General features: G+C 51.6%; 1 protein-coding gene across 1 annotated transcript; it reads right to left on the bottom strand.

Moving 5' to 3' along the window:
* Positions 1-2,380: 2,380 nt before the first annotated feature.
* TFE3 (transcription factor binding to IGHM enhancer 3) lies at positions 2,381-13,186 on the bottom strand. The gene is made up of 10 exons (XM_044235000.1): positions 12,983-13,186; positions 10,564-10,677; positions 9,250-9,544; positions 8,379-8,624; positions 8,192-8,296; positions 6,606-6,723; positions 6,191-6,247; positions 5,943-6,018; positions 4,677-4,824; positions 2,381-4,228 (listed from the first exon to the last, which is right to left on the bottom strand). Exons 1-10 carry the CDS (start codon positions 13,096-13,098, stop codon positions 3,785-3,787), a joined length of 1,719 nt encoding a protein of 572 aa, XP_044090935.1. The 5' UTR covers positions 13,099-13,186; the 3' UTR covers positions 2,381-3,784.
* Between the last annotated feature and the right edge of the window lie 8,450 nt (positions 13,187-21,636).

The raw sequence follows: 21,636 nt of genomic DNA, 5'->3' as shown, positions 1-21,636 counted from the left end.
TAACAGTAATTTTCTATTTCCCTCATTCCTTCTATAATTATTATTATTTGGAATTCTTATGCATGGAGTTGTCCAGTAGCCAGCATTTATTTATTCAATCATATCACTGATTTATATAAGTGTGGCATCACAGATATTTCATTTTGGGGACTATAAACCAATACTATCATTATTTTTTTGTTGCTCAAGTTGGGCCAGCTTTGGCCATTGGGAGCTTTCAGGATGGTTCTTCTATCCTCAAGACATGTTCCTTTTTTTTTTTTTTTAAAGATTTTATTTATTTGACAGAGAGAGATCACAAGCAGGCAGAGAGGCAGGCAGAGAGAGAGGAGGAAACAGGCTCCCCGCCGAGCAGAGAGCCCGATGCGGGCCTCGATCCCTGAGATCATGACCAGAGCCGAAGGCAGCGGCTTAACCCACTGAACCACCCAGGTGCCCTCCTTTTTTTTTTCTTTCTGGTACTTCCTTACTCTGTGGGACTATAGGAGGCTCCAGTCCCACCCTGTACTTCCCTACCCTGGCCTTATGACCAGCCATTTCTCCAGGGATCCCTGGTTCCTTTTACTGGATAGTGTCATGTAGAAAGCAAGATCTTGGTACTAAAGATGCTCATTGTTTTTAGAAGAGCAGCTTCTAGCCCTTCTCTGTGGACAAAGCACGAAACTGTCAGAGGAAACCAAGATGTGGCTGCTAAGTGCAATGCGGTAGGGAGCTGCTAAGATGGTCCCTCAGTGGTTCCGACCTACTGATATTCATGGTCTTTTGTAATCCCCTCCCCTGGAGTAACTTGATTCTAACCAAGAAAATGCCTTGCCTTTGAGGAGGTGTCACTTCCTGTGATTACATTACAAGAGACTGCAACTTCCATTTTGCTAGTTGACTCTCTTGCAGGTTTGACAAAGCAAACCACCATGCGTGAGCGCCTCATAGAAGGAAAGGAACACATGCGAAGGGCTGGGAGCTCCCCAGCTGATAGCCAGCGAGGAACGGGGCCCTCAGTTCAGCAAGCTACAGAGCTGAGACCTGCCCAAACTCATGGGAGCTCAGACCAGATCCTTTCTTAGTCCCGCTTTCCAGAGGAGTCCTGAATCCTGCCCAATACCTTCCTTGGTAGTATCCTCGGGAAAGTCACTGGAATAGAAGACCCAACTAAGCCAGCCTAGATTCGTGACCCACAAAATCTGGGAGGATGTGAACGTGTGTTGTTTTTAGTTACTGAGATTGTGGTAATTTGCTACACAGGAAGAGATAACAGAGTTTCCTTACTTGGATCCTAGAACAGAAAAAAAAATTCTTGGAAAAATCAGTCAAATCCAAATAAAGCCTGAAAGTTGAGTTCCTGGTACTGTGCCAATGTTATTTTCTTAGCATTGATAAATATGCCATGGTTCTGTAGGATATTCACATAAGAGGATGCTGGTTGATGGGTCCAGGAACGTCAATGCTTTCACAGCTCTTCCGTAAGCTCAACTTCCTTCAGAATACAAACTTGGAGAAAAACATTTCTGGGCGTTATGTGTTATGTTCACAAAACGAAAAAGAGAACACAGCAGATTTGAGGAGCAGGAAGTCCAGAAAAGGTTATCAGGGACACATCAGTCTGGTGCCAGAGGCTCGGCAACCAGGCCTTAGTGGTCAGTGTGACAGGCCAGAAAGGAGTAGGAAGGGTGGCGGTCACAATCTGCTAGAGGAGATGCAAGGCCAGGCCTGATGCCCATCCTGGGAGTCAGAGTCTGGTGGAGGAGTTCCAAAAATAATATTTTCCCCCAACTTTCAAGAAGAGTATTTGTGTTTGTTTACCTCCATTTAAATCCCCCCCCCCAAATGTCAACATTTGTCCCCAAACGGAACTGCTTGCTTGTCCCTCCACCCTTATGGTTTTTGTTTGTGCCCTTTGGACCATCTGGCAGACCTCTACCGCCTGCCAGGAGTTATCCTCATATGCTTCCTTATCGGTTTCCAAAAGTGAGCCTGCAAGAAAATCTTTGCTCCCTCTGCCCTCAGTGATGACATGCTTCACGGCAGATCTCTCACTCTCCTAACTTCACCATTTAGCTCTTCGTCCATCTACTAGCTGTGTATCTTCAGGGAGTTAGTTAAACTCTAGTTCTCAGCTTCTTCCAACATGGAATGGGACTAAGAAGTCGCACTTTCTTCCTAATTAGTCCTTGGATTAAACAATTAGGGGAAACATAACAGGAGGGTGCCTGGCAGGTAGTTGAGGACTGACTGCTTTTGCTCACAGGTTATTTTCCTCCAGCCCCTCTAATTTCTTTAGTCCATCCCACATAAATCTGCTTCTTCCAAGAACCTTCTTCCTCCTGGCCAGCCCCAACCGTGCTCACTGTACAGTCAAAAGCAAGGATAGGAGACCCTCTGCCAAAGTTAAAAGCGCATCAAACACGCCTAGCATTTATTATTTTAATCACAAACCTACAGACCCCTTAGTACACCCTCCTTGGGGCTTGACCCCAAGGATCTGAAGCTGACAACCTTGGGTGTATGTGGTAGGAAGGGTGGGCATGGGCAGGGAGTGTCTCACAGCTCTGAAATGGGGAGGAGTCCTCCCAAATGGAGAACAGGGTGGATGGAGGCCGGAGATTGGAGGTGACCTAGCTTCTGAGAAATGGGGGTGGGGGTCAGTAAAAAAAAAAATCAGATAAACAAAAGAGGCATACATATGCTTTTGCAACCCTCCCTCCAAGCCTCTGCTTTGGTGGGATAGGTTTCCACTTTTCCCCGGGCTTGGGAACTCCCCAGAAAGGCCCCTTCCTTCATCCTGCTCCTCTACAGACTGCAAGAGTGCTGGGGTGCTGGTTCTGGGAACCTGGACTCCGTACCCTCTAATTCCTATCACCTCCCTAACCTGCCCTTCAAAGTAGGAGGCGGGACTCTACCCAAGGGTGAGGGTCTAGTTCTCCTGATCGAGGTCTGGAATGTCGCCCCACAAGATTTCAAGATGGGCCCTCTTGTCCAAGGGCAAGGTTGGCTCAGAGCCCTCCTGGGTTAGGTCCCATTGGTCCCAGGTTAAGGCTGGGGAGCAAAAGTACCACTCTCCCCCTCCCTGCAGCGTGGAATGCTCTGATGGGATGTTGCTAAGGGACAAGGTCTGTGATCTCCACATGGCCTGATCTCACGGACTTCCCCATGTTTGAAATACCTGCGCTCCGCTGTGCCTATAGGGAAAGGGCGGGGCCTGGCTCCCGCACGACCGGAAGGCCAGGACTACGCTCTCAGGTGAAGGGCTCTCCTCACATCTCTTCCTTGGCTGGACAGGACGGGACTGAGGGGAAAGGGCAGGGCTTAAACCCCCAGGGTGAGACCTCTATTTTGACTCCTCTTCCTTGCCCGGATTGACTAGACTAGTGGTTCCAAGAGAGGGGGTGGGCCAGTATCTTGCTACCTCCTTACCCCAGGAGACCTGGCTAGGAGAGTCCCTAAGGAAAGGTGGGCCTAGCTCATCCTGCCTCCTTCCCTCACCTGGGCAAGGGCGCGTCCCACGGGGCGGGGCGAGGCTGCAATCTCCAGGGGAATGGCCCGAGGTTACCGCCTTCTCCACGGCTGAAACGCCTCACCGGCTGGTCTGGTGGGGAAGGGGGCGGGGCCTCATCTGACTCCTCCTCCTTGCCTGGTTGCAGGGGTGGGACCTCATCATGTCTGCTCTTCCCCCCAACACCTGGGCAGGGCAGTCTCACGGGAGGGTGGGGGGGGAAAAGGTGGGGCCTCATCCTGAGGCGTCCTCCTTTCCTGGGTGGGGATGTCCCAGGGGAGGGGTGAGGCCTGATCAGGACTCCTCCTCCATGCTGAAGCTGCTGCGGCGACTGCTGGCCTTGGAGACAGCGGGGGAGACCGACGAGAGCAGGGGGTCAGAGGCTGCCCGCAGTGGGGACAGGGCGCCCGACAGTCCCCCCACCACCCCTTCCTCCTCCTCCTCCATCAGAATGTCCTCCAGCCCCAGGTGGAAGGGGTCCCCCAGATCCCCCAGGTGGTCGCTGGGAAAGTGCAGGTCCAGAAGGGCATCCGAGGGTGGCGCTGGGGGCTGCTGATGGGGGGCACTCTGGGCAGATCCCCCCGCTGCGTGAAATGCTGCTGTGCCTGGCCTGCCCTCCTCCTCAATGTCCAGCTGCTCTGGCTTGAGGCTGTCAGAGGCTGAAGTTGTGGCCAGGGAGAGCAGCCCCGGGGTGGGAGGTACCGGCAGACCGTGGATCTGTGCCTGCAATTCTAGCTCCTGCGAAAAGTAGGGGGTGGGGGGGGCGGGATCAGATGGGGTTCATGGTTCCTCAGAGGCAGAGACGTCTGATGGTGCCAAGGGCAGGCTGCTGCTCACAGGTTGTGTGACTTGAGGCAAGTTTTGCTTAATGTCGCTGGGCCTCAGAGTCCTACTCTGTAAAACGAGTGGAATAACGGTCCCTGCCTCACGGAATCATACAGAGGGCTACCTTAGCAAATGGAGATAAGGCTCCTGTTGCCGTGCGCTGCACGAGACAAACACCATATATATTAGCCAGTATTCGTCGCTGTTCTCGGTAGGGTTATGATTGCTATTTGTTACTGTTGCGTGAGTTGGGGAAGCCCGGGGATCCCCCAAGTAGGCCAGGAAATCCCAGCCTGCTCTTCCTCTGCCTCTGCCTGTAAGGAGCCCCCGTCCCCTCTGCCACGGCCTCCTTGTCCCAAACCTGAATTCGGAGCTGCAGACTGCGGTTGGTCTGTTCCAGTGAACGTTGCCGGCTCTCCAGGTCTTTCGAGCGTTGCTGCTCCTTCTGCAACTTGCGGATGTAATCCACAGAGGCTTTCAGGATGGTGCCTTTGTTCCAGCGCATCTCCCTGTAGGGCCCGACGGGAAGGAAAGGAGGCAGTGTTGCGTAGGGGGGCTCTCGGGAGCTGATGGGGCAACTGCACCAGCACAGGCCTAGACCAGGAGTTCAGGGGTGGGGCATACCTCAAGGGTATGGAATGCCCTTCCCAGTTGTTCTAGGGGAAGAACAGATTCATGCTCCGAGAACATGGAAAACCACTTCCATCTCAGGGCCTCCAGGCCAACAGTGCCCTCCGCCGTGGACACTCTTCCCCAGACACCAAGATGGCTCCTGCCTCACCGCCAATGTTTGCTTTTCAGTCCAGGCCTGCCCGGTGCCCACCCTCCTCACCCTAAGTTGTAACCCTTGCCAACATTCCCCGATCTTCTATTCTTTTTCTAAAGTCACCTCTATGACCAACATGGGTCTTGAACTCACAAACCTGAGGTCAAGAGTCACACACTGGGGAGCATGGGTGGCTCAGATGTCTAAGCGTTTGCCCTTGGCTCAGGTCACAATCTTTAGGTCCCTTGCATCGAGTCCCGCATCTGGCTCCCTGCTCAGCAGGGAGTCTGCTTCTCCCTCTCCCCCTGCTTGTGCTCTATCTCTCACTCTCTCTCAAATGAATAAACAAAATCTTTAAAAAAAAAAAAAGAGTCACACACTCTACTGAGCCAGCCAGGCACGCCCCCATCTTCTCTTTATTTTTCTCCACAACACTCCTTGTAACCTCCCAGATTTTATTTATCTTGTTTATGGTCTGTCTGCCTCCACTAAAGTATCAGTTCCAGGAGCTCAGGGATTTTTGTCTGTTTTGTCCCTCTGATATCCTCAAGGCCTAGCACAGTCCCTGACACAAAGCAGCTCGATGCGTCCCTTGAATGAATAATTAGGAAGTACTAAATGAACCCAAAATGAGTGCCTATGTCAGATGGGGACCAGATGAGGCACACTGACTGCAATGTCATGCACTTAAAATTGTAGGTTAGGGGCTACAAGGGGCTACGCCCCTATGCAGGGTCCTGAAAGCTGGATGGACCCGGAGCAGAAATGCCAGGCGCTTCCCACCCAGGAACAGCTTTAGGGGAACAGGGCCCTCATCCCACCTTCTGCCAGCCCAAGACCCTCCCCCCATCCTAGACTCACGGGTCACTGGACTTTGGGATGAGGGTACCCAGCTCCTTGATCCTGTCGTTAATGTTGAATCGCCGGCGACGCTCGACTTTGGGGGTGGGGTGGGGAGAAGAGTGGGAAAGCTGTCAAGAGGCTGAGGAGGGAGGAGGAGCTGGGGATAGGGAGGCTGTTGCAGGGACAGGCCCCCCTCAAGGAAGGCCAGGGCAGGGAGTGAGGCAGGGCTGGAGAGCATGCTGGCAAGGGCACGGGAGCCCACTCACTTAGGTTGTGATTGTCTTTCTTCTGTCGTTCCTTCAAAAGGGCCTTGGCCTCAGTCTCTGGAAGAGAGGTGGGGGCGGTGGGTAGTCAGGACCTCTGGGCGTGGGAAAGACAGAGGGCAGCATGTACGGCTGAGGGGGTAGGAGATGGTGGGTGGAGGCAGGGAAGTGCCTTTTTTTTTTTGAAGTGCCACTTTCATGACTTTTTAAAAAAGAGCCCTGGTGACTGGTCATTTGTTAAACCCAAGACAAGAGGAAATGGGGTGAAAGCTAGCCCATAGGCCATGTGGAAGGAGAGGGCAAACAGCCCCTTTCTGTCTGCTTAAGTCCCTTCCCCCAGCATCAGGCCCACCTGGTTGACAAAGGGCTCACCCCGGGGTCCAGAATGGGCGCCTGGGGCCAAGACCCTGGCCCTTACCAGAGATCTCCCGTTTGATGTTGGGCAGCTCAGCCGGGCAGGAGTTGCTGACAGTGATGGCTGGTGTGGCCACGCCCTGACTACTGTACACATCAAGCAGATTCCCTGACACAGGCAGCTGGGGGCAGGGAGGGCAGAGAGACGACGGCTCGGAGCAGCCCCAGGCTTGGCCCCCTTCTCAGAACCTGGCCCCCACCCTTCCACACGCTCCACAGATGCCCTAACACAAAGACTCGCTGGCTCAACACAGGGACCCTTCCCTCTCGTTCAAGGGAACTTTGCAGGGCGACTCAGTGGGGAGGACAGGATCACGTGGACCCACCCAGCTTGGTCAGGGGACCGGAGTCTGCTGGACCCTTTCCTTGTGCCCCTGAGTGCCCCCAAATACCTCAGCAACCTAGGAGGCCCCTCTCCCCAACTCTGGGGTTGGCCCTGAGAAGTGCTGGAAAACCACTCCTCCTCAGGTCTTTCTCGGCTACGATGCAACCTTCCAGCCCGTCAGCCCCTCCTAGCACAATGTTCCAAGTCGGCATTCTTGGAACACTCCAGCTCAATCTTCTCAGACCTTGGGAAATTGTCATGGTAACATTCTATCCAAAATATGGCCTTTCAGAGAGTTCCAGCCCGATCTCTAGCCTTCTGCCGTGGCTGTTGTGTTCCACCACCTTATCATGTACATGGTCATGCACCGAGCTCCTGACTTCTGGTATCTTCCTACGCATTCCAATCTCTCAGGATTTCTTGTCCAACTATTCAACAAGCACTACTCTTTTATGCCAGCCTTGATTTTTTGGTTCTCTTTCCTTCACCCTCTCCTGGATATACTCCAAGGTAACACACTAAACCCTGAATAATTAATCCCACCTCTTGATGAATTATCATCTCTTGAAACCCCTGCTAGTCTGCTGGATCCATGTTAATATAAGGTCCCAGTCCCTAGCTGTGTCCAAATCAATAAAAAGTTCTGATAAGCTGGTGCCGTATTTATACACGCTTCTGTCCTTTTGGTGTGTTGGAAGGAAACAAAGCCACAGCCCCCTTGGTATGTCCCAAAGCAAGTTATAGGACTCCTGGAATGTTCCAGAACCAGAACTGTATAATTTATTGGCACATCCCTTGCTCCAGAGAGTTTTACCCACTCTCCACAAGGATCCAGCCTCTTGGCATGGTTCGCTGAAAGAAATGTTGTACTTTCCGATCACCCTGAGGTTCAACCATACCGGGTTTTTAAGACTTTTGATATGTTCCAATCGCTACATGGTCTGGCTATATCCCAATGACCTGAATCTCTTGCTACAAGAGTCCTCGGTCCCTCCCACACTGCAGTTGGACTGCCTGGGTATGCCTGATTACCTCCCCAGAGTCCCTGCCCTTGTATCTCTCAGAATCCACCAGAACAACCTCTCCACACAGCCTAACACAAGGTACCAGGGCCCTAGTGTGCTCTCTTCTCATCCCCATGGCCTCCTTCACTATCTTTGTACAACCCAAAGTAAGGGTCTTATATACACAGCCAGCCTGGGTGTCGTGTCAGGGATAGAGGGATGCGACTAAGCGTCAGCCAGCCTCCCGTCCCAGGGCCTCACCGTGCTGGGGAGCTGCAGCGCTGCGGTGCCTCCGGGCAGATAGCTGAGCATCTCATCATTGTAACTGGATTCCAGGCTGATGATCTCATCAATGACATCGTCAATCTGAGGGAAGAAGGGAATATGGACAAGGGTTAGAGGAAGCTGGGCGACGGGGAGTGTGGTAAGGTTGTCTGCAGCTACTGACCTCCTTCTCTGAGCTGGACCCAATGGTGAGGAGCGCCATGGGGCTATTGGGGGCGCTGCCTGTAGGACCGGCAGCGTGGGCAGCCTCGGGCGCTGGGAGCGGCTGGGTGCTAGCAGCTCCCGGTGGTGGCGTGAGGGCCTGGGAAGCCAGCTTGGGGCCGAGTGTGGTGGACAGGTACTGTTTCACCTGCTGCCGGCGTGCCTGCTGGAGGTGGTAGCGCGTCGGGTTCTCTAGGTGGGTCTGCACCTGTGGGAAGGGGGCAAGGTAGGATGGGCTGACTATGTGCCCCAGGCTGACCCTCAGAGGTCACCTGTTTCTAGGCTCAGGCCGGCAAACCCGGCCCAGAATCAGAAACCCCTCCTACCTCCCCCAATACTGGGAAGTCTCCCCCAGGGACCCAAACTCTTTCTCAGAAATCCCTCAGTTTCTGGGGCACCCTGGCACAGGTCCCAAGACTCCCTCTCCAGTCTCTGACATCACCTAGGAGACCTGAGATCTGACATCACCTAGGAGACGTAGAAGCCACATGTGGCTTCCCAAGTCACTCCAATGGCCAAACTCCTAATGTATGACATACACAGGAAACTCTTCCTATGAATTTCTTCCTGGGGTTACTTCATAGGAGGCCCTAGGGCCCACTCGAGGCACTTACAACCTTCCAGGGCCCACCCAGACATCCTGCGCCTCCTAAGAACCTCTCATGGCTGCACGAGAATGCCCTGGAACCCCTAAATGTAACGGGACACTAACAGAGCCTATTTGAACAGTAACTGGGATCTTCCTGAGAGCCCCTAGGACCTTGGCCGAAAAGCCACCACGACCACTCCTCAGTCACCAAGACCCCTCCCAGGTCCTCTGGATGTCACCGTACCTTGAGCACCTCCCTGGGCACCTGAGCAGGGGGAGGACGGCCCAGGGTGTGGCCCCCTGCAGAGACGCCCACAACTGAGATGGCAGGAGAGGCAGGGGCAGGGCTGGGGAAGGAAGAGGCTGCGGCCTGTTCCCGTCGCTCACGCCTCTCCTGCTCCTGGGCCTGGGCCCGCATGAGCTGCTGCCGCAGCAAGACCCGCGATGAAGAAGAGGACGACATGGCAGGGGTCCTGGAGCCCCCTGCAGAAGACGATGCAGAGAGTGGAGCTGGGGTGGCTTGCAGTGATATTGGGAGGCTGTGGAATGGGAAATATGGGGCCATACGTAAGCTAAAAGTCTTGTCCTGAGCCTAAGGAGTCACCGTGGGAGGAAGCGGATACTGGAATTAGGCCTGTTTTCTGCCTTCAGGGGCCACAACGTGGAGGGGGACACCCAGGAAGCACACCTGCTCAGGGCTCTCTGGGTTCACAGTCTGACAGGGGAGACACTGGGACCAGGCCGAGTCCCAGCCCTTAGAGGTCACAGTCTGGTGGGGGGAAGGTTTAGCCTTCGATCCTTATGGTGAAGGCTGGATCTGGGCCTGTTCAAACACTGAGGAGAGATGCCATTGCTAGGCTGTGGGAGAGGGGGTCCATCCCATTTAAAGGAGAGAAGAAGGATGCCAAATGGGGGCCATGGCAGTAGGTTAGGGTATAGAGGGCTCTTAAAGCTCCGTTTGGGGCTGAGGATGCTCAGCTCCTGGTCATGGGCATCTGGCTACGGGGTAAGTGCAAGGCCTTCCTCAGCCCCAGCCTGGGCCTCTAGACCCAGGAGCTAGGCAGTCTTGAAAATCTCAGAGATTTCACAATCCTCTCTTCCTGCCCCTCTTCCAGGTCCCCTCCCCTCTCTTAGAGCCCAGGCCGATGACTCAGCACATTTAGACTTCCAAGCTTGGGTAAAGAAGAGACCAGCAGGGGTTCCTCAAGGGCTGGGGGGGTGAGTTTGTTGAGTGGGGAAAGGGGTGAGCAGGGACTGTGGGTCCAGCTCCGCCCACCTGGCGGCTGGGCACCCGCAGGCCAACCGAGGCTTCCAGCAATATTTGTGTATGAATGGGTGTTCGGGTTGGGAGGAGGGAGGCAGGGGAGGTCTGGTTCAAGCTAATGGAATCCCAGCGTGGCCACCTGCTTTCCTGTGTGACGTACACTTTCAGGCCCTTAATTTTACCATCTGGAAAATGCACTCTGCCAAAAGGGCTGCCCTGGCACTGAGGGCCTCTGCCTGTCAAGAGGGGATGGAGGGGCCTGAGGAATCGGGAGGGGAGTCAGGGGAGACAGACCTTGAGCGTAGGGGTAGGGGCTGGCTTTTGAGCTCGTAGAAGCTGTCCGGATCGAGGACGCTTTCTAATTCGATGTCAGCAACAATCCCAGATTCCGGAAGCAAAGAGTTGAGGCTGAGGGTGAAAGGGAGGGAAGGGTGATTGTCAGTGAGTATGTGGAGACCTCACTCCCCTCCAAGAGAGAAAGAAAGAGTGGGCAGTGGGAAGGAGAGAGACACACATCAGGGGAGAGGGGAACAGAGCGCAGGCTGCAGAAGAGGCTACTCCTTGGTTACCACCATCGGGAATTTCCAGGTTTTCCTCTCTCCCCACACCCCTCTTCCCTCCCCACTTGCTTTTGTTGTTACCCATAGTCCCTTAGGATTCAAAATAGTAACAGTGCCTGGATCCCAACTCCTCACTCTAACACAATCACGTGTAATAACCTGGGTTGGAGGGAAAAGAGAAGCAAAGAATTTAGGAAGGACAATTCACTTTGCAGGAGTCCTGACCTCGCAGTCAGAGTTGTTCCAGCCCCCCATACCCCCTCCTGGGGTCCTGGCAGCTGAATGTGAGCCCACGTAGGTCTACACACTTCCAGCACTGTGGGGGCACCCTTCAGCACAACAGTCCATTTTAACACAAACTGAATGCATCACAAAGAACTGGGGTCGATGATTCACTGGACGGAAGGATCCACCATTTTTGCAAATAAGTAACACCCGCCCCAGCCAGAGTTCAGGGGAAGCCAATACACACCCCAAATACAAAATGGAAATATCAAGGGCTCCCCTCATTCCGGTAATTTGGATTTAAAAGAGGGAGCGCTGGGGTGGGTGATCCGCTTCCGCAAGCATTCTTTTCTTGGCGGGAGGAGCCAGTCCAGCGCTCTCCTGATTTTTTGGTGACAGAACACACACACACACACACACACACACTCCTACCTCTAAAACCAATATCCACTGACACAAAATAAAAAGCTGTACACCCCTCCCTTTCAACTATTCCCACTATTGTGATGAGCCAGGTTGTTTCAAAGGCATCAGAAAATGGGCAAGCACTGGGTGCAAAGGTTCTCACTCAGTCCTCCAGGCCAGGGGCAAGACCCTATTGTGTAGGGAGCATTCACATGCACATGAATGGATATGCATCCTGAATCGAGTCAAAGACTTAGAATGCTGAAATACTGTGGGTGACTTCGCTTAACAAGAACTCTCTCCCGGCTCCGAGGATCTGTCTTCTTCCTTCCTTTCCTCACCCTCAGATGGGGACCTAAAACCACCCAGGAAGTCGAGAAGAGGAAGCTTGGGGAGCTGCTGAGCTCAGCACAATCCCAGGAAGAAAGCAGGCAAAGCCCCATCCCTGCTCACACACCCATTGCACTGAAGTTTGAAGAGATGGGCACTGGGGTGGGCAGGGTGAGGACAGAGTGGGCTGGCGCTTACAAGCCTGCTGATCGAAGTGAGGATGTGAAGAGGCCACAGAGGACCCACCCAGGCAGGGATGGTGAACCTGGCCCTCATTCCAGCTCTAGGGACAGATTCGAGATGACTGATTTCCAGGGTCTGACTGACTGGCAGGGGGAGAAAAATAATCCAGGCACGCGCAGAGGGTGAGCCAGGCTGACTGAGAGGCTGGGATGGTTGGCAGCAGGAACGAGACCCTCCTCTGGGTTCCCAAGTAAGGTCTGAGGCCTTCCCCGAGCTTAGAAGTAGGACCATCTCTGTTGCCTCTGTCTGTCTCCCTGTCTCCCATTCAAGCCCCTGTGGGGGTGTGGGAAGAGGGCTTTTCCACTATCCCTGACCATGATCTGACCCAGCTGGGTGGGTGGGCAGGGGTAAAGTGATTATTCTGGTCAAGCCTTGATGAATGTTGCTTCTCTTGCTCACGCACACACACACACAAAGCTGGTCCCTCATAGCATATCTGAGATACCCCCCAAATCCCTCCAGATTCCTGTTATCCCCGAACATAGTCAAGCAACCAGCCACTGGGAATCATCCAGCTTCCAAGACAGCACTTCTGTCTTCCAGGACCCCTTCTCTGACACTGAGGGGAAAAGTCCCTTCAGATCAGTGCCTTGCCTACAGAGTACCCCCTCAAATTCATTCCCCTCACGCCTAACTCAAGGACCCCAAATTCAGCCCCAGTCCCCCAAGTTCAGTTGCCCCAGACCAGGCTCGGGACACAACAGAATCTTACCCCTCTAAACCCAGTCAAGAGCCCCCCAAATTAGAACCAGGCCTCCCTTAAGGCACTTCTATGACTTCTTTAAGCCTCAGTCCAAGCAGGCCACCAGCGGATTCCTTAGGTACCCTCCCAATACCGGCGCCCCGACGTCCTCCAAGCCTAGGCCGAGGGCCTGCAATTCCAGGCCCGGGCTCCCGTTGTCCCCCCCAGAAACCCCAGTCGGCACTACCGGTCCCAGGCGGCCCCGCACCTGAGCAGCTGGGCCGAGTCGGCTGGCCTGCGCTCCTCCAACAGCACGAACACGGCTCGAGGGCCTTCCGCGCTGGCCTCTACGCCGTCCCGAGCTGGCTCGGCCGCATGAGACATGACGCCCGGCCCCGGGCGAGCCCTGCCAGGCCGGTCGGGCCCCGGCCCGGTCCCCCTAACAAAATAAGAGTCCCCCTCCCCCCCGTTCGCCACCGCCTCCTCCGCTAAGCCATGGAGCGAGCTCTGCGCGGGCGGGCGGCGTCGGGACGATGGGATGGGCCGTGAGTCATCCCCCGCCCTGAACGGACCAACACCCCCCCCCAACCTAACCCTGGACGACCGCCCTCCTCCCCCTCGTCCTCTTCCCCCTCCTCCCTGGGCTGGGGAAACTCCACAGGAAGTGACCGCACGGAGGATGGACGGCTCGCTGGCCCACCCCCTCTGAGTGAGGCGGCCAATCATCGAGGGGTGGCTCGAGGGCCCGCCCTAAACTACGCCTCCGACACAGAGGGAAAACTCGATTCGGCCGGCCCTCATTCCGAGAAGGACGCTCTAGGCCACGCCCCCAGGAACAGTGGCCAATCAGCGAGACATACTTTGATTAAGCCACGCCCCCGAAAGCGATCCCTCCGCAGGATTTTTTTAAGCCGCTCCTTGCGTCCTCTGCGCCTGCGCACCGATGGCCTGTCAGCGCGCAGAGGGTCTCCAGGCCACGCTTCTAGCAGCAGGACCGCGCCCCCTCTTGGCCGATATTTGTAACGACCGCTCCCTAGATCGCGAGGCAACCTCCATCCAGCCGTGCCTCCTCAGCAGAAGCCTTAACTGGGAGGCCTAGGCAGCTAAGTTCCCCCAAGGTGCGAAGCAGAAACCCCGCCCTTTCGGTACCCACAAACTAACCGCCCAGCTGGTCTTCCCGGGAGCATTCCGCCTACTCTGTGTCACCTAGAGCTATTGCTGTACTAGGTCGTTGTACTACATAGTGTGTGCTTAATAAATCCCTGACAGACGAATGAATGAGTGAAAGGATGGAAATCTGGTCTCTTCAGTGAATGACTTCGAGAATAATAAAGATCCGGGTTTGGATTTGAGCAAGGGACTGCCCCTCTCCGATCCTCAGCTTTCCCGGCCTGTCAGATGGGGGTCATAATTACCTGTCTGGCAGGATTGTTATGAGGATTAGAGATAAGTTATGAAAAGTGCTAGCAGGTTGTTTGGCATGCAATCGGCTCTCCAAAACTTGATTCACTCATTTGTGCACTGGCTGAACAAATATTTATTGAGCTAGTCTGTGTTCCAGATACAGACAAGCTGGCTCACACACAGCAGAGGATGCCCCAGCCATACACGGTCAGCTCAAAGAACATCTGGACCCGCACCCTTCCCTTTGCCCTTCCCAACATCCCAAGACCCTTCCCAGTTGTTGGACCTCAAATAACTTCACTGAGTTCTCATCGGTCTTGCGCGTTACTGTATTGGCCCAGGACGTTGACTTAGGAAACACGCACCTCCCCACATGCTTGCACAACCCCAATCCCATTATCCACATAATAAAGATGACAATTAGGTCCCACATTCGTCTTTTAAAAAAATATATTTATTTATTTATTTCAGAGAGCGAAAGAGAGAGAGAGGGCACATGCGTGGGGCAGAGGGAGGGCGAGAGAGAGTCTCAGCTGGTCCTGGGGCTTGATCTCAGGAACCTGAGATAACGACCTGAGCCCAAACCAAGAGTCTGGTACTTAATTGACTGTGCCACCCAGGCCCACCCCCTCCATTAATCTTAAAAAAAAAAATCAACACATTACCAATAAAAATTCCAAAATAGAACTGGTAGACCTGTTGTTAAAGTTCTTATGGTGCCTTAAATATGTAAGAATATCTAATTTGAGGGGCTCCTGGGTGGCTCAGATGCTTAAACTTCTGCCTTCCACTCCAGTCATGATCCCAGCATACTGGTATGGAGTCTCAGCGGGGAGTCTCCTTCTCCCCCCCCCCTGCTCATGCTCTCTCTCTCTCTGTATCTCTCTGTCTCAAATAAATAAATAAAATCCTTTAAATAAAGAATATCTAATTTTATGAAAGAGGAAGAAAGGGGGAGGCATAATCTTAACAAATTCATAGTATATCACAAAGCACTAGTAATTAAAACACTGTGATACGGGAGTTGGAGTAGAAAATTAGATTGATGGCACAGGAAAAGTCCAAAAATCGACCTAGGTACTTGTGAGAATTAGTAAATGATATTTTAAGAACGATATTTCAAGTAACTGGGAGGGAGATGGACTACTTTATCTAAATGGTTTGGGGAGAAATGAATATCTTTTGGGAGAGGGATCAGACTCCTAATTTACACAATTCAGAAAAAAATAATTCCATGGGGCACCTGGCTGTCTCAGTTGGTGGAGCATGCGACTTTTGATCTCAGGGTTGTGAGTTCAAGCCTCATGTTGGATGTAGAAGTTACTTAAAACTAAAATCTTTTGGGGGCACCTGGGTGGCTAAGTGGGTTAAAGCCTCTGCCTTCAGCTTGGGTCATGATCCCAGGGTCCTGGGATCGAGCCCTGCATCGGGCCCTCTGCTTAACAGTGACCCTGTTTCCCCCTCTCTCTCTGCCTGCCTCTCTGCCTACTTGTGATCTCTCTCTGTCAAATAAATAAATAAATAATCTTTAAAATAAAACCTAAAATCTTCTTTAAAAAGCGAAAAGAAAAAGGAATTTCAGATTAGTTAAAGACCTAAACATTAAAACATTAAAAAAAAAACACTATAAAAAACATCCGAACAGGGGCACCTGTGTGGCTCAGTCTGTTAAGCATCTGCCTTCACCTCAGGTCATGGTCCCAGGATCCTGGGATCCAGCCCCACGTTGGGCTCCCTACTCAGGGGGAGTCTCCTTCTCTCTTTGCCTCTGCTCCTCCCCTCACTTGTGTTCTCTTTCTCTCTCTCAAGTAAATAACATCTTTTTAAAAAAACCAAATCAGAACAGAATATTTTGGAGAATGTGTTTAAAACCTTGGCAAAAAAAAAAAGCCTTCTTGGGGCGCCTGGGTGGCTCAGTGGGTTAAAGCCTCTGCCTTAGGCTCAGGTCATGATCCCAGAGTCCTGGGATTGAGCCCCGCTTCCGCTCTCTGCTCAGCAGGGAGCCTGCTTCCCCCTTTCTCTCCGCAGGCCTCTCTGCCTACTTGTGATCTCTGTCTGTCAAATAAATAAATAAAATCTTTGAAAAAACAAAAACAAAAACAGAACCTCACAACAGTAAGGTTTCATTTATTATCCCAACGTCTAGATCAGGAAACCAGGGTACAGCTAGGTTAAGTCATTTGCCCTAGGTCACCCCAATTTATAAAACCTGGAATTAGAACCCAGGCGTTCTTTACCACCCCCCTGCACCGTCTCTCCAGTTTGATCCCGTGGAAATATAAAACTGTAGTCCATTGCAAGATGCTACAAAGTTAAAAACAAACAAACAAACTTACAGCTGACTGGGAGAAAAAAAATCTACAGCATTAGACCCCCAGGTCACACACCCCAGTTCTACAAACACCAGCTTCATACGCATACCCCAGATATGTCCATGACAAATGCTTCCCCATCAACTGCACAATAAACCCATTCTTCATCTCCCTCAGTCTCTCTCTTAATCTCTTGCTCACATCTTTCCAACTTTTTCAACACCACGCTTTCTCTCTCTCTCTCTCTCTCTCTCTGGTGCGTCTGGGCTCTCATTGCAAGGCAACTGTGGAGTGGGATTAACAGAAAATATGGAGGGAAAAGAGAGGGCAATTGGAGTGTGACATTGGGGATGTTTAGAGGCAGATGTGAGTGGAGATCAAAGGTGGCTTGGGGCGAGGTTGGGATCTACTACAGGACAGTTTGTAGGCAACTAAAGGATTACGTGAAGGGCTTCAGGAGGAATGGGGCTACTAGAAGCAAGTTTAAGAGTGCAGGCGGGAGCCACTGAAGGGTGAACTGGGAATACCATTGGAGGATTGTAAGGGACTATGGGAAGTTGGTGAGTGATTAGAGACAAAATCCTGTCTTCTGTAAAGTTATTATGTTCACTCTCATAGGATGATGTGATCAGATGACTAGTGGCTCCCCAAAATACGTCCATGTCCTAATCCCTGGTACCTGTGAATGTTACCTTGTGTGGCAAACAATGCGTTGCAGATGTGATTTAATTACGAATTTTGAGATGGGGAGATTATCCTGGATTATTTTAATAGAATCTGGTTGTAATCTCAAGTGTCCTTATAAGATGAAGGCAGAGGCAGTTTTGATAGAAAAGGAGAAGGCAGGGCGCCTGGGTGGCTCAGTGGGTTGGGCCGCTGCCTTCGGCTCCGGTCATGATCTCAGGGTCCTGGGATCGAGTCCCACATCGGGCTCCCTGCTCGGCAGGGGGCCTGCTTCCCTCTCTCTCTCTGCCTGCCTCTCTGCCTACTTGTGATCTCTCTCTGTCAAATAAATAAATGGAATCTTAAAAAAAAAAAAAGAAAAGAAAAGGAGAAGGCAGGGCTTCCTGGGTGGTTCATTGGGTTAAACATCTGCCTTCGGGTCAGGTCATGATCCTGGGGTCCTGGGATCGAGCCCCGCATTGGGCTCTCTTTTTCCCTCTCCCTCTGCTGCTCCCCCCACCTGTTCCCCCCCAAAATAAATAAATGAAATCCTAAATGGAAGAGAAAGAAAAGGAGAAGGCAATGTGACCACTGAGGCAGAGATCTTAGCGATGTAGCCACAAGACAGAGAATGAAAGCAGCCACCAGAAGCGGGAAGAGGCAACAAGAAGATTCTCCTCCAAAGTCTGCAGAGAGAGTACAGCTCTTCTGACACCTTGATTTTGACCCAGTGAAACTGATTTTGGGTTTTGGGCCCCCAGAACCATGAAAGAATACAGTTCTTATATTTCAAGCTGTCAAGTGTGTTGTAATCAGTTATAGCAGCCACAGGAAATGAACACAGATTTTGGTGCATTCATGCACACGGATTGTGGCTTTGTCCTAGTCCGCTTGGGGTGTCCTAACAGAATACCACAGACTGGGCACATTAAACAACAGAAATGTATTTTCTCACCGTTCATGAGGCCAGAAGTCTGAGACCAAGGTGTCATCTGGATTCATTTCTGATAAGGACTGTCCGTCTCACAGGCAGATAGTTGCTTTTTGTTGTGTCCTCACATGGTCTTTTCTTTGTGCACACGCACTCCTGGTTTTTATTTATTTATTTTTCTTTAAAAAATATGCTATTTATTTGACAGAGAGAGAGAGAGAGAGAGAGAGAGCAAAAGCAGTGGGGAGAGGCAGAGGGAGAAGCAGACTCCCCACTGAGCAGAGAGCCTGATGCGGGGCTCGATCCCAGGACCCTGGGATCACGACCCAAGCCAATGGCAGATGCCCAACTGACTGAGCCACCCAGGGACCCCCTTCCTCTTTTTTTTTTTAAATTTATTTGAGAGTGAGTGTGCATGCATCAGGAGGAGGGGCAGAGGGAAAAGGAGAGAGAAAATCTCACGCAGACTCCATGCTGAATGCAGAGCCTGACCCGGGGCTTGATCTAACGACCCTGAGATCATGACCTGAACCAAAATCAAGAGTCATATGTCCAACAGACTGAGCCACCCAGGAACCCCAATCCTTTTTATATATATACAAGCAGAAAACTTAGTTGAACTGTGTCCTATAGTTGTGTGAAAAGCAGAGCGTCTCAGTGATGATCTTAGATATTCAACTGAGGAGATTTCCAAGGAATGTGTCAGAGGTACTGCTTGATTCTTCATACTGCTTTTAGTAACATGTGAAAGGAAAGAGATAAATTGAGGGAAGAACTGCTATGCAAAATGGATCCAGGATTTGGTGGTCTGGAAACTTCTCTGGCTGTCCAGATTGCAAAAGATACAGAATTTAGGAGATTTACTTTCAGCAAAGTATGTTCTGGAGAGAGAGCCAAAGGTGTGGCTGGACAGCCTTTTGCTAGTACTAAAGAGATTAGATGTGTGACTCATGGATCCTCTCAACCATTTCAGCAGAAGTCTGGAATGAGGATGGAACCTTCCATGAAGGTTTTGTGGAAGACTCTTCGGTCTACTGGTGTGAATCCTTGGGACTTCCATGAAAACCCACAAAATTTTTGAGGATGAATGTTATACGGACAGAAACACTGGCCCAGTTGGCTTGCGAGAAATGGAGATAGGATGAAATGAAGGAAGGATGTTGGACTCCCAAAATTCTACTGGAAGGACACAGGGCTAAAGCTACTTAGCAGCAAACATGTGCTACCCTTCAAAAGAAAGGATTAATGATTCTGAGGGCAGAGTGATGGGCCCAGAGGTGGAGCCCCACGTCACTGTGAATTAGTCCCAGGTCTTGAAACCTAATGGAATGTGCTCTGTTGGATTTCAAAATTACTTGGGACAGTGACACCTTGTTTCTGTCCATTTTCCCCCCTTTTGAATTAAGAATGCCTATAACTCCTATCTTATGTCTGTCCCACCACTGTGTTTTGGGGACAGATAATTACTTTCTAGTATCACAAGCTGGGTGATGGAGAGGAATTTTGCCTCAGGTTGGATCATACCCAGAGTCTCACTTATACCTGACTCAGATGATAAAATTTGGAACCTTTGGGCTGATGAAACTTAAGTGAGATTTTGAGGGGCTCCTGGGTGGCTAAGTTGTTAAACATCTGCCTTCAGCTCAGGTCATGATCCCAGAGTCCTGGGATTGAGCCCTGCGTCGGGGCTCCCTGCTCTGCAGGAAGCCTGCTTCTCCCTCTCCCACAACCCCTGCTTGTTTCCCCTCTCTCGTTGTGTCTTTCTCTGTCATATAAGTAAATAAAATCTTTTGTTAAAAAAGTGAGATTTTGAAGTTGAGTTGATGCTGTAATGGATGAAAGTTGGGGGTATTGGGATGAGGTACATGTATTTTGCATGTGGGGTAGATGTGTATCTTTGGGGACCAAAGGGTATAGTGTTGAATGATGCCCCCCCAAAGATATGCACATCCTAATTCCTGGAACATGTGAGTATACTTTAGATGGCAACAAAAAAAGGAAAGGAAAAGAAAAGAAAAAGGACTTTGCAGTTTGCAGATGTGATTACGATGAGGATTTTGAGATGGGGAGATTATCCTGGATTATCACTATCACGAGGGCCCTAACTGTAATAACAAGTGTCCTTATAAGGGGAAGCAGAGGCAGATTTCAGAGATGGAATGGATGGCAATCGCCACCATAGCAGAGATTGTACTGATGTGGCTACAAGCCAAGGAATGCTGACAGTCCCCATTGTAAGAAGTGGTGACAAACAGATTCTCCCGTAGAGCCGCTGGAGGGATTATGGCCCTGCTGGCACCTTGACTGTGGTCTTCTGGCCCCCAGAACTGTGAGAGAATACATTTCTTAGGTAGTAAGACACCAAGTTTGTGGAAATTCATTACAGCAGCCACAGGAAGCTAATGAAAATGGCTTGGGGTAGATTTGGTGATTGTTGGAGGGATGATGCTCAGAGATTATTAGAGACACTTTGAGGGGCGTCTGGGTGGCTCAATAGTTTAAACATCTGCCTTCAACTCAGGTCCTAATCTCGGGGTCCTGGGATCCAGCCCAGCATGGGTGGGGGGGAGTCCCTGCTCAGCCTGCTTCTCCCTCTCCCTCTGCTCCTCCCCCTACTTGTGTTCTCTCTCTCACTCTCTCTCAAATAAATAAATAAAATCTTGAAAAGAAAAAGACAGCTTAGGAGCTGTCATAATTAGGAGCCATTGGAAAGTGTCTGGGAACTGTTGGAGCCATCAAAGGGAAGACTGAAGGGGTTTGGTGGGTCACTGGAAGGTGGTTTGGAGGTTTAGTTGGAAGACTGGGAATGTAAATGAGGAATATTTACAGATAACATTGGGGACTATTATAGGGAAGTTTAGGGTGTAGTTGGGAGTTTTTGGAGGGTGGTATGGAAAAAACTGGGAGAGTTTTTGTGGGTATGGTTGCATGTAATTTACAACAAGGTTGGGTATAGTGATCATTGAAGAGTGGTTTGGAGGCATAGTTTTGTGCTGCAGAGTATGGTTGGGAGGATACATGGGGAGCAATTTGGGGTCCATGGGGGTGTTTTCAGTGCATACTGGGGGTGGATGGGAGAGTGACTTGGAAGTGCTCTTTGGAGGTTAATGATTTCATGGCTGATTGCAGATGGTTTAGGGGAACAGGTTGGGGGGTAGTGAAGGGTAGTTTATTCCTACAGTTCGGGAGTCCACGGAGGTTGGATTGGGGGTACTGCTTGCGATCAGTGGATCATAGTTTGGGGATGCAGTTGGGGGGATGATGGAGGGTGGTTTGGAGACACACAAGTTTAGAGGACAGTTTAGAGGTGTGGTGGTCGCTGATAAAAGGCAGTTTGGGGTACTGATTGGGGGGTCCTTTGGGGGGTGACTTGGAGTAAGGGGCGCCAGTCCGATCGCGGAGGGGGCGTGGCCTCCATAGAAGAGCGCTCCACCACCCCTCGAGAAAGAGTGTGCGCACGCGCTCCCAGCTGGTTCGCTCCTAGCGCTCCGAGGGCAGGAAAATCGAAGACCCAAACTGGCGCCTGCGCACTAGGTCTCCGCCGCTGCTGTGGTCCCGCGCCCCGCCCCCCGTCCCCCCACCTCCCCCAGGCTCGCGCTCAGCTGCTGCTGT

Source organism: Neovison vison, chromosome X (genome assembly GCF_020171115.1).
Source record: "Neovison vison isolate M4711 chromosome X, ASM_NN_V1, whole genome shotgun sequence".
NCBI classification, from domain to species: domain Eukaryota; kingdom Metazoa; phylum Chordata; class Mammalia; order Carnivora; family Mustelidae; genus Neogale; species Neogale vison.
The sequence above is the reverse complement of the archived record's forward strand: the minus strand, read 5'-3'. Positions and strand labels throughout refer to the sequence as shown.